Source organism: Dendropsophus ebraccatus, chromosome 1 (assembly GCF_027789765.1).
Source record: "Dendropsophus ebraccatus isolate aDenEbr1 chromosome 1, aDenEbr1.pat, whole genome shotgun sequence".
Taxonomy (NCBI): domain Eukaryota; kingdom Metazoa; phylum Chordata; class Amphibia; order Anura; family Hylidae; genus Dendropsophus; species Dendropsophus ebraccatus.
This window is the reverse complement of record NC_091454.1, coordinates 9,374,494-9,387,347: the sequence shown is the minus strand read 5'-3', so window position 1 is coordinate 9,387,347 and position 12,854 is coordinate 9,374,494. Positions and strand designations below refer to the sequence as shown.

The 12,854-nt window shown below is 44.9% G+C and overlaps 1 protein-coding gene across 1 annotated transcript; it reads left to right on the top strand.

Annotated features, from left to right (window-relative positions):
* Window positions 1-1,940: 1,940 nt before the first annotated feature.
* On the top strand, window positions 1,941-8,854 carry LOC138788616 (aldo-keto reductase family 1 member C1-like). The gene is made up of 9 exons (XM_069966669.1): window positions 1,941-2,087; window positions 3,264-3,431; window positions 3,556-3,672; window positions 5,354-5,431; window positions 6,406-6,528; window positions 6,613-6,722; window positions 7,784-7,949; window positions 8,277-8,359; window positions 8,558-8,854. The coding sequence occupies exons 1-9, from the start codon at window positions 2,001-2,003 to the stop codon at window positions 8,598-8,600; spliced, it is 975 nt and encodes a 324-aa protein (XP_069822770.1). The 5' UTR covers window positions 1,941-2,000; the 3' UTR covers window positions 8,601-8,854.
* Window positions 8,855-12,854: the final 4,000 nt, after the last annotated feature.

The following is a 12,854-nucleotide window of genomic DNA, read 5'->3' as shown; positions in this document are numbered from 1 at the left end:
GGGACACCGCTAGGGACTAACAATCAGGGACCACTATGGGACACCGCTAAGGACTAACAATCAGGGCCAGCTATGGGACACCGCTAGGGACTAACAATCAGGGACCACTATGGGACACCGCTAAGGAATAACAATCAGGGACCGCTATGGGTCATGATTTGTCCCTTTAAATCTCTGTCCCATGTACATCACTCCAGACCACTGGGCTGCTTTTGATTGGTCTGACACTCTAGGGCTCTGGCCCGGCCAGCCTAGCACTCCTCCTAGTGACGATTAGATGGCTGCCATTGTGTTGTTCCGTAATCCATGACAGCAGGTGCAGTAACAAGGGGAGCCAGGTGATGTTAAGAAGGGCAAGATAGTGGTGTACCAACGAGGCACATATCGTGGTGGCCAGGAGTGGTGACTACCCCTGGATGTACTGGCACACATCTTTTTTAAGGTTAGAACAGGTGCAGATTTGGTGTAGGTTTAGAGGAACCACAGTGTCCAGCAAGAAACGTAACCAGGAACAGGCAGTATACGCTTTACATTTCTCTCTCCATAAATACACAGAATAATTTCTTCACAGTTTGCTCAGTAGCAATCTAGAAATACGTTCAGCTTTGCTGGTGAAAAATATAGAAGTACTTTACAGAGTCTCAGGATACTTGAATATACTCTTTAGGTAGTTACTCTGTGATGGTGACAGTGGACTGACGGTAGTTTGAGGAGTTAGTTGGGGCCTTATCCAGACCCTTGGGTACTCATATGTAGGTACTTAGAATAGAGTACCTACATCCATGGGAATGACCATTCGCCTAATGATATCTTGTGGGCACTGAGTGCCACTAGACCAGGAACACAGGTCCACCAATGGGAGAAGCTAACCGTCAGGGAGACCCCTAAAGAATCCTAACAGGAGTAGTGGAGTTTTCTGTGCTTAGCCGGCCACTCACTTAAGAATCCTGCAATAATCTTCAATATGAGGAGAAATTGCTACCTAGCGTGGTCCTTGGTCCTTGTCCTGGTAGATCTTATGCTACTTTTTGGACATAGCTTTAAAAAAGGCTTAGAATATGACTGGGGATTTGAGCCAAGCCAGAGATCTCTCCAGAAGGAGAGGTTGCTCATCTGTAGACAGCTGTATCTGGGTTGTCACTACTCATCAGTACACAGCAGGGTGCGGGCTGATGTCTATCATCATGGGACCAAAGGAACGAGTTCCCATTAGAGCATCAATATCCTCCAAGTCTCCACACATCTCTATGATGTTTTCTTCCCAGACGGGGACCCTCAGGCTGAGAAGTCCTGATGCCTACTGGTGCCCCCTGGCATGTCTGCTTAGGCTAGGTTCACACTGCGTTTTTGCAATCCGTTTTTTTCATCCGTTTGCAAAAAACGGATGCCTTTGTGTGCATCCGTTTTGATCCGTTTTTCCATTGACTTCTATTAGAAAAAAAAAACGGATCAAAACGGATCAGTTTTTTTTTTGACGGGCACAAAAATCAGGTCGACCATGTTTGTGTGTCCGTCAAAAAAACTGATCCGTTTTGATCTGTTTTTTTTTTTTTATAATGAAAGTCAATGGAAAAACGGATCAAAACGGATGCACACAGTTGCATCCATTTTTTTTCATGCGTTTTTTATCTGTTTTTTGCAGAAAAAAAAACGGATGAAAAAAACGGATTGCAAAAAAGCATTGTGAACCTAGCCTTAGTTGGGTGACATCCCCTGTAAGGACCTCTAAATTAGTTGTCATCCATCTTCCTCAAATCCAGGTATAACTTAAGGTAAGTAATTACAAAACATACAGAACATGGGTCAGAGCTTGATACCTTCATCTGTGCACAATGACGATGCAGAAATCAGAGGTCAAAGTCCACAGATTTTTTTATAGGACTGGCTGCAGAAATCCTATACACAGAGGGTGAGGGAGGGGCAGGAGCTGGGTATATACACAGCGTACAACCCGCGTGGGTAGCAGCTGGGCAGCACAGGACACTGGGACACATTGCACTATGGCACTCAAGCCAGACTCCTACGTTGTGCTGAACGATGGGCATAAAATGCCGGTGATTGGATTTGGCACCTACGCCCCGGACAGGGTGAGTGAGCCTGGGGTAATGGTTGGTATCTACATTCAGATGATGCCCCTACCACATCTCATAATAGTTACTGGTAGGTGGCACCAAAGGGCCCATACTCCGGCAGATGAGTAGCATGTATTGGTTGGCACTGCCAGTTATGTTCATGTTCCATCTTCCTCCCCTGCTTATGGGGGCACACAGTTCATTTTGCAGTTGTTTCCCAATTTCTATAATTAGAGAGTGAGAAGTGAGAGTGAGAAGCCCAGGGATTGTGCCACCTGTGGGTATTACGATAACTGCAGCCACCAAGAAGCCTTGTATGTATAATAGAAGATGGCTCTGCTGCCGTCCCCAGGGAATTGATCATACCGGATGCTCACTCAGAGAGCCAGACAAAGTCACTGCTCAGGGATTTATATCAGGCACCGGTACCCTTCCACTGTGTGCTGGGGCAACATAGCAATGCCACTTTCTCCCCGTTCCCCTGGCATTCTGGGAGGGCATCTCCAGTCTTCAAAAAATGTCCAAGAGAGGAATAATAGGGCGATGCTGGTGCGGAGTTAAGTGATTTCATAACAAGTAGGCTTCTTATCAGAGCCAGACACTGACTTGAAGGAAAGCATCATTCAGTTTGGTGAGCAGAGCCATGTAAAGTTCTTGAGAAAAGCAGCACAGAACAAAGTTTCTAAGGGAGTGCTTTCCAGGGCCTGGCCCTGTGGCCAGTGCCTGTGCAACCTACAACTGTATCCTGCAACCTTATTTCTACATATTCCTGCCAACCAGGCCTTGGCCTGCTAAAGTAAAGATGGGAAACACCTGTTTACGCTGTTGTGGATTATTTCTTATTCCCTGTAATGACCTCTATATTAGTCATCCAACTTTTATAAAACCAGCTATAACTAACAGCAATTATAATATATAGGTCAGAGCTGTATACATTGCTCTGAGCACAATGACAATGCAGAGACCGGAGCTTCAGATTCCACGAGGCCCCATAGATATTGTATAGTCTGGCTGAGGAGATTCTATATATACAGAGGGTGATGGAGGGGCGAGGGGTATATATGACCCATGGGCAGCACAGGACACTGGGACACACAAGCTGGACTCCTACGTTGTGCTGAACGATGGGTATAAAAGTATTGCCCTGTTCTCTATCCTTTATTTATCATGACTGTATCTTATTCCGCACAGTACACCAAAGAACAGGCAGAGGAGAGCGTCAAGGTGGCCATCGAGGTCGGATACCGCCACATCGACTGCGCCTTCCTGTATCAGAATGAGGTTCAGGTCGGCAAAGGTATAAACTCTAAGATTGCTGACGGGACGGTGAAGAGAGGAGACGTTTTTTACACAGGAAAGGTGACGACGTTTTTCTGCAATGTTCAAATCAAAATGTTCACGTTTTACTTATTTTCTCATTAACATGACCACTAGGGGGCAGTGCTCAGTGGCAGATACATTCTTTCTTTATTGTATTCTGCAGCTTTGGAGTAATAACCACACTCCTGAGAGGGTCCGACCCGCCCTGGAGAACTCCCTGAAGGATCTGCAGCTGGATTACATGGATCTCTTCATAATCCACAATCCCATGGAGTTTAAGGTGTGTCCGTCTACAGCGTTTTGTAATGCGTGATATAATTTTATTGTAGTGTTCAGTTATCTATCTATATACACTCAGCGGCCACTTTATTAGGTACACCATGCTAGTAACGGGTTGTACCCCCTTTTGTCTTCAGAACTCCCTCAATTCTTCGTGGCATAGATACAACAAGGTGCTGGAAGCTTCCTCAGAGATTTTGGTCCATAGTGACATGATGACATCACACAGTTGCCGCAGATTTGTCGGCTGCACATCCATGATGCCAATCTCCCGTTCCACCACATCCCAAAGATGCTCTATTGGATTGAGATCTGGTGACTGTGGAGGCCATTGGAGTACAGTGACCTCATTGTCATGTTCAAGAAACCAGTCTGAGATGATTCTAGCTTTATGACATGGCGCATTATCCTGCTGAAAGTCGCCATCAGATGTTGGGTCCATTGTGGTCATAAAGGGATGGACATGGTCAGCAACAATACTCAGGTAGGCTGTGGCGTTGTAACCATGCTCAATTGGTACCAAGGGGCCCAAAGAGTGCCAAGAAAATATTCCCCACACCATGACACCACCACCACCAGCCTGAACCGCTGATACAAGGCAGGGTGGATCCATGCTTTCATGTTGTTGACGCCAAATTCTGACCCTACCATCCGAATGTCGCAGCAGAAATCGAGACTCATCAGACTAGGCAACATTTTTCCAATCTTCTACTGTCCAATTTCGATGAGCTTGTGCAAATTGTAGCCTCAGTTTCCTGTTCTTAGCTGAAAGGAGTGGCCCCCGGTGTGGTCTTCTGCTGCTGTAGCCCATCTGCCTCAAAGTTGGACGTACTGTGCGTTCAGAGATGCTCTTCTGCCTACCTTGGTTGTAACCGTTGGCTATTTGAGTCACTGTTGCCTTTCTATCAGCTTGAACCAGTCTGCCCATTCTCGGCATTTCCGCCCACAGAACGGCCGCTCACTGGATGTTTTTTCTTTTTCGGACCATTCTCTGTAAACCCTAGAGATGGTTGTGCGTGAAAATCCCAGTAGATCAGCAGTTTCTGAAATACTCAGACCAGCCCTTCTGGCACCAACAACCATGCCACATTCAAAGGCCCTCAAATCACCTTTCTTCCCCATACTGATGCTCGGTTTGAACTGCAGGAGATTGTCTTGACAATGTCTACATGCCTAAATGTACTGAGATGCCGCCATGTGATTGGCTAATTAGAAATTAAGTGGTAACGTGCAGTTGGACAGGTGTACCTAATAAAGTGGCCGGTGAGTGTATATATATATATATATATATATATATATATATATATATATATATATATATTATGTGGATACTCCAGTCACATCCAGAGCAGCACAGAATACTTCCTAAAACTGGACCAGCAGGGGGAAGCAGAGAGGTGTGAGAAGTCACCATCTTATTGGTTGTGACTAGAGAGGAAGACGCAATGTAGCGGATACTTTGGGGGAGATTTATCAAACATGGTGTAAAGTGAAACTGGCTCAGTCGCCTCTAGCAACCAATCAGATTCCACTTTTCATTCCTCGCTGATTCTTTGGAAAATGAAAGGTGGAATCTGGTTGCTAGGGGCAACTGAGCCAGCTCTACTTTACACCATGTTTGATAAATCTAAACTGTAAATGTGAACAATGACTGAAGCTTGTCTTTATTATTCTTCCTCCAGCCCGGAGATAATCCCTTTCCTACGGATGAAAATGGAAAATTTATTTTTCATAACACGGATATCCGGGATACATGGAAGGTAAAGTGGCTCTGAGTAAATGTATCCAGTGAGATTAGGTCCTGATGAGTATATAAAAATGTGGAGTATCTCTTTAATAACCTATTAGGACATCCACAGATTCACTATCCCTGCTGTGCCATCTGTTTCATCCCAGCTCTGCTGCATCCATTCATTTTATTACTGTTTCTGGGTCATGTGACCTCTGATCAGCCACCATCTTGACTTTTGGAATTCAGACTGCATCCTCTCCATTTTAAATCCGCAACCAATCCCATGATGCATCAGCACAGCATCACATGGGCCGCTACAGCCATTACTATATATGCCTGCAGGGAAGACCGTGTAATAGTCTTCATCTTTATATAGCTCTAAATAAGATAAGAGACTATGTGGAAGATTTATCAAACATGGTGTAAAATGAAACTGGCTCAGTTGCCCCTAGCAGCCAATCAGATTACACCTTTCATTTTCCAAAGAGTCTGTGAGGAATGAAAGGTGGAATCTGATTGGTTGCTAGGGGCAACTGGGCCAGTTTCACTTTACACCAGATAAGTATACAGTCAGGGAGGCTGACATGTCGTGTCATCACATCCATTATAACTGTGTGACAGGAGCCGTATACTCATCATCAGTCACTGGGATGGGAGTTACTCTCTTGGCCTTATGGAGAGCTGGATTGGAACACTCCATGCAGCTTCATCATACAAAAGGTTCTACTGACTGAGATAATGACCCCTTTGAGAGCACAGAAACACATGTAATTTCTAAGGGGGTCATTCTGGGATCACATGACCCAACTAAAGAAAAGGATTCTGGGAATTTTCAGATTTGGGATGTAATAACCACATGTCACCTGTAGTGGCCGCTCTATGACAGACCGTACGGCCAGCTACAACTTCATCAGGGGATATAAGCTAATTTCCAGGGTGATCTCAATGACACAACCGCTTTATGTTGTCAAAATAATGGAAAAAAAAAAAGTCTATTCCTAGGCTATGGAAGCGTGCAAAGATGCCGGGCTGGCCCGATCTATTGGCGTCTCCAATTTTAATCGCCGTCAAATAGAACTTATTCTCAACATGCCGGGACTGAAGTACAAACCAGTGTGCAACCAGGTGAGTATTATATATTTCCCCAGGAAAGCGGGGTGACATCACAGACAAGAGCTCATATTAATCTATGTATTCATCTCTATACAGGTAGAATGTCACATATTCCTCAATCAAAGCAAATTACTGGCGTTCTGCAGATCTCATGACATCGTGCTGGTGGCATATGGAGTATTGGGGACCAGCAGAGTAAAGGGCGGGTAGGTAAAGTGCTCTATTATATGTGATGATATCATAGATATAAGGGATCTACTAGAACCAGGGCCCCTTAGAATAAGATAAAACTGCTTTAATTACATGAAGGTATAAGGATGTATTGTAAGAATACAGGAATATAACTACTATAATACTTCCCCCTATATACAGGAATATAACTACTATAATACTGCTCCTATATACAGGAATATAACTACTATAATACTGCTCCTATATACAGGAATATAACTACTATAATACTGCTCCTATATACAGGAATATAACTACTATAATACTGCTCCTATATACAAGAATACAACTACTATAATACTGCTCCTATATACAGGAATATAACTACTATAATACTGCCTCCTATGTACAAGAATATAACTACTATAATACTGCTCCTATATACAAGAATATAACTACTATAATACTGCCCCCTATATATACAGGAATATAACTACTATAATACTGCTCATATATACAAGAATATAACTACTATAATACTGCTCCTATATACAGGAATATAACTACTATAATACTGCTCCTATATACAGGAATATAACTACTATAATACTGCCCCTATATACAGGGGTATAACTACTATAATACTGCTCCTATATACAGGAATATAACTACTATAATACTGCTCCTATATACAGGTATATAACTACTATAATACTGCTCCTATATACAGGAATATAACTACTATAATACTGCTCCTATGTACAGGAATACAACTACTATAATACTGCTCCTATATACAGGAATATAACTACTATAATACTGCTCCTATATAGAGGAATATAACTACTATAATACTGCCCCTATATACAGGAATATAACTACTATAATACTGCTCCTATATACAAGGATATAACTACTATAATACTGCTCCCTATATACAAGAATATAACTACTATAATACTGCTCCTATATACAAGGATATAACTACTATAACACTGCCTCATGCATAGAAGAATTTAACTACTATAATATGAAGGGGATTTGGCGTTCTGTTTTCGAAAGTTATATAATGCTGAATATGTTTCCTGTCTCTCAGTGTTGATCCTAATTCACCTAAAGTCCTTGAAGACCCCATATTAAATTCAGTAGCTCAGAAGTTAAACCGCTCCCCGGCGCAGGTGGCCATGCGGTATCTGCTACAGAGGGGAGTCGTTGTCCTTGCAAAAAGTTTCAACCCTGAGAGGATTAGACAGAACTTCCAGGTAAATAAAATCTAAAACAACAAATACGTAATGACGATAATAAAGGATAAGAACTATATGGCGGAATTATTATTTTTATTGTTATTGTTACTCACGTCCTTGGCTTACTGTTATCTTTATCTTTTATATTAATTCATTTTATTTTACTCATTTTTTACTTACATTTTATATTTTTTTTTTTTATTCCATGATTGCAGGAAAAAAAGAATTGTCTATAATAAGTTCACTGGACACTCTACATGACATTTTATCGTTGTTACATTGGAAAGATTTATACTTTTTTCTGTGTTATCATAAATTTTCTTAAATGTTTTTTTTCTCCTCCAGGTTTTTGACTTTGAGTTAAGCGACAAAGACATGAAAACCCTTGATGGAGTCAATAGAAACCTTCGTTATTTGGGTATTGAAATGTAAGCAGTGTCCTTTAGGACATTAAATATCGCCTGCTTATAGTTAAACCCCTATATACCTCCTTTTTATTATGTTTTTACATATTTACTCAATATTTTCAACTTTTTTAGGTTTTTATTTATTTGTACATTTCATTTTGTTAGATTTTTTTTTTTTACCTCTTACCTTTTTTTTTCTTTACTTTTTTTTTTTTTTAGCTGGAAAGACCACCCTAAATATCCCTTCCATGATGAGTATTAGGACATACTAGAAACCTTGGCGACTTTCGGTAGACGATCTATGATGCGGATCCTGTTGGATATGAAATGACGGGGCACATGTGGATATTCTTACCCTCAGTGAGGAAGAGTAAGGCCGAGCTTAGATAATATAGAATAATTCTGCCGCTGATATCTCACCGATTACACAGCAAAACCTCACTGTGTTTTGTGTTGAAAATACAAAATTCTTCCTTACATTACAATAAAACATAAAGTTTCATGTTTCCTAGAAAATTGTAAGTCTATTTAATGGGTGACGCTGCTGTTCTTTTTTTTGCAAAAATTTCCCCTTGAAAAGTAGAAAAAACTGCTATACTTACCTATCCCCAGTCCCCTGCAGCTCCCTGATGGCTCCTTCCGGATCCCCAAAACGTCTGTCTTCTTCCTGATTCTGAGATATGAGCTGGTACAGGAGGACCTGCCAGCTCAGCCAATCACTGACCACAGTGGTGTCCTGCTCCATGGCTGAGCCGTCAGGTCCTGCTCCAAGTTCCTGTCTTGTGTGAATTTTTAGAGTAGTCTGGCTGCTGGATGAGCTTTGTTTAGGGCACCCCGCCTTCCACTAACCAGGTGGATCTCAGCCCCATGACCAGGGTACTACTATCCTACTGGGGACCAGCTCACATGCCCCTGAGGGTTACTTTAATCTGTCTACATAACTAGGAAAATTTAAAGGGGTTGGTGTAAATGCTGGAATCCCTACAATCTTCAGAACAAGGACCTGAATCTCCCAGGAGAACTATGCTGTAGTAACAACCAATCAGGGCACAGCTTTCATTTTACCACAGCAGTTTGTAATGATCTTCTCTGCTTTAGCCAATCAGCCACTGAGGCGGGTCCCTGCTGCAGCCACCGCTGATTGGCTGGGCAGGCACTTGTGCAGTCCCAGGTCAGCCAATCAGGGGCTGTAGTGATGTCTTGCCCCAAGCCGTTGAAGAGCCAGAGCTCCAGCTCAGTGTGCCGGGCTGCCAGGCTCTGGTGAAGAAAGAAGATGTGGGATGTGAGTATGGGCACTCCCCCCTTCCCCACAGTGCCTCATCCCAGCAAGAAAGGGGGGCACTTAACCCCCTTCCTTGCTGGTATGGGTGCAGTGTGAGATCTTTCTGGCCCCCAGGGGTTTAAGTGTGGATGTATGGCACCCAAAGAGTTATAAGGCTGGGGAGGACAAAAATATATGGCCCTTCCCACCCTGGTACTACTAGGCTGCTGCTGTTTGTTTTGTCTTTTTATTGGCATTTTTATAGCAAAGTGATGGCAGTCTCATGGCAGCAGTTTACCCTATGGCAAAAGGAGACTGTCCATGTCCATAGATACCGAGCGGCAGCACTGACAGAGAGGAAGCCAATCACTCTTGTGGCCGCAGCGGTCACAAGAGGTCGCGCTCCCCCTCTGGTGTCAGTGCTCAAGTGACGTTCCTTGATCGTTGGGGAGAGCGGCCTCTAGTGACCGCTGCAGTGCGGCCTCAGGAGGAAGAGAAGAGGACGCGCAGGATCCAGGTGAGTATAAGTGGTTTGTTTTTTTATGCTATATGGGGGGGGGGGGGGCGCGTAGGGGGGCTATATACTACACGGGGAGAGAGCACAGGGGGGTCTATATTCAGGGGGGCTATATACTACACGGGGAGAGAGCACAGGGGGGTCTATATTCAGGGGGGCTATATACTGGGGGAGAGAGCACAGGGGGGCTATATACTGGGGGAGAGAGCACAGGGGGGCTATATACAGGGAGAGAGCACAGGGGGGCTATATACTGGGAGAGAGCACAGGGAGGCTATATACAGGGGGAGAGAGCACAGGGGGGGGGCTTTATACTGGGAGAGCGCACAGGGGGCTATATACTGGGAGAGAGCACAGGGGGGCTATATACATGGGGAGAGAGCACAGGGGGGCTATATACTGGGGGAGAGAGCACAGGGGGGATATATACTGGGGGAGAGAGCACAGGGGGGCTATATACTGGGAGAGAGCACAGGGGGGCTATATACTGGGAGAGAGCACAGGGGGGCTATATACTGGGAGAGCGCACAGGGGGCTATATACAGTACTGGGAGAGCGCACAGGGGGGCTATATATTGGGAGAGTGCACAGGGGGGCTATATACAGGGGGAAAGAGCACTGGGGGGCTTTATACTGGGAGAGCGCACAGGGGGCTATATACTGGGAGAGAGCACAGGGGGGGCTATATACTGGGAGAGAGCACAGGGGGGCTATATACTGGAAGAGCGCACAGGGGGCTATATACTGGGAGAGAGCACAGGGGGCAATATACTGGGAGAGCGCACAGGGGGGCTATATACAGGAGGAGAGAGCACAGGGGGCAATATACAGGGGGAGAGAGCACAGGGGGCAATATACAGGGGGAGAGAGCACAGGGGCACTATATACAGTGGGAGAGAGCACAGGGGGGCTATATACAGGGGGCGAGAGCACAGGGGGGCTATATACTACAGGGGGAGAGAGCACAGGGGGGCTATATACTACAGGGGGAGAGAGCACAGGGTGGCTATATACTACAGGGGGAGAGCACAGGGGGATATATACTACAGGGGGAGAGCCCACAGGGGGGCTATATACTACTGGGGGAGAGCACACAGGGGGGCTATATACTACAGGGGGAGAGCCCACAGGGGGGCTATATACTACAGGGGGAGAGCACACAGGGGGGCTATATACTACAGGGGGAGAGCCCACAGGGGGGCTATATACACACTACAGGGGGAGAACACACAGGGGGGCTATATACTACAGGGGGAGCTATATACTACTAAAGCAGTCACCCCCTGCGTACCTAATTTTGAAGGGCTGGTGAGAGAGAGAAAATGCCAGTTTTCCCACTAATAAGCATCAATTCTGTATGTAAATAGTTCAACACCCTTTGTGAAAAGTAACAAAACACATTTACTACTGATGTTCAGCTCGGACCTTCACCTGACAATAAACCCCGGTAAGTGCAGCTTCACTAAAAGTTGTTGAGTACCCCTGTTCTATGGGAACAATAAGTACATCTATATCAGCCATCACTTAGCTTCAATACAGGACATAGTGGTGCAGACCCGGCTCTCTGGATTTCCTGATGGGTGGGGTATCCTCACCTTCAGTCAGAGGACTAGGAGGGGCAAGGGCACAACCTGCAGGGATAAGAGCTGTACGGCACTGGACTCTCTGCACTATGGCACTCAGGTCTGACTCTCACATTGTGCTGAATGATGGGTATAAGTGTTAGAATAGGGACAGAGAAACACAAGGACAGGTGAGCCCTGAAGCTGCCACCAGCCCCACTGTCCCTACCTGCTTGCCTCAGAAGCTCTAATAGCAACGGACAACTGGACGGCAGTCCCTGATCTCACTGAGTGGAACAACAGATGAAATTTTTTTATTAAATCAGGGGCATGAAGATCTCGTGCAATTACCCATGTACGCTCCTCCGGGCCATACCCCTTCCAATGTACCAGATACTGTATGGTCCTACGAATTCTTCTTGAGTCGAGAATCCTTTCAATCTCGTACTCCAATTCACCCTGGACCACAACTGGAAGGGGGGGAGGACAAGCAACTGCTGGAGGAGTGTACTTCTTAAGGAGGCTCTTGTGGAATACAGGATGAATCTTTAATGATCGGGGTAACTGTAACTTAAATGACACAGGGTTAATCATTTCTGCAATGGGGAACGGGCCTATGCACCTGGGAGCAAATTTAGCTGAAGGCACACAAAGTCGGAGGTTCTTAGTGGACAACCACACTTTCTCACCCACTTCATACTGAGGACCAGAACGACGTCTACGGTTGGCATATTGGATATGTTTTTGTTGGGATACGGTTAGAGTCGCAAGACTCTCCGCCCAAACTGTGCACAGTTTTTGTGTGAGTTCTTTAACTGAAGTGAAATGTGACTCTTGGTTAGGCACTGCTGAGAATCTGGAGTGATAACCATAATTGCAATAGAAGGGGGTTTGCTGAGTAGATGCATTGACGTGGTTGTTCAGGGCAAATTCCGCCATGGGTAGGTATTCCGACCATGTATTTTGGTTGTCAGACACATAGCACCTTAAATACTGTCCGAGGGACTGGTTGGTGCGTTCTGTTTACCCATTGGTTTCTGGGTGAAAGGCCGAAGAAAATGACAGGGAGATGTTCAACAACCCACAGAACGCCCTCCAAAACTTAGACACAAACTACACCCCCCGGTCAGAGACAATATTAGAGGGTATACCGTGTAGCCTGAGGACATGGCGTAT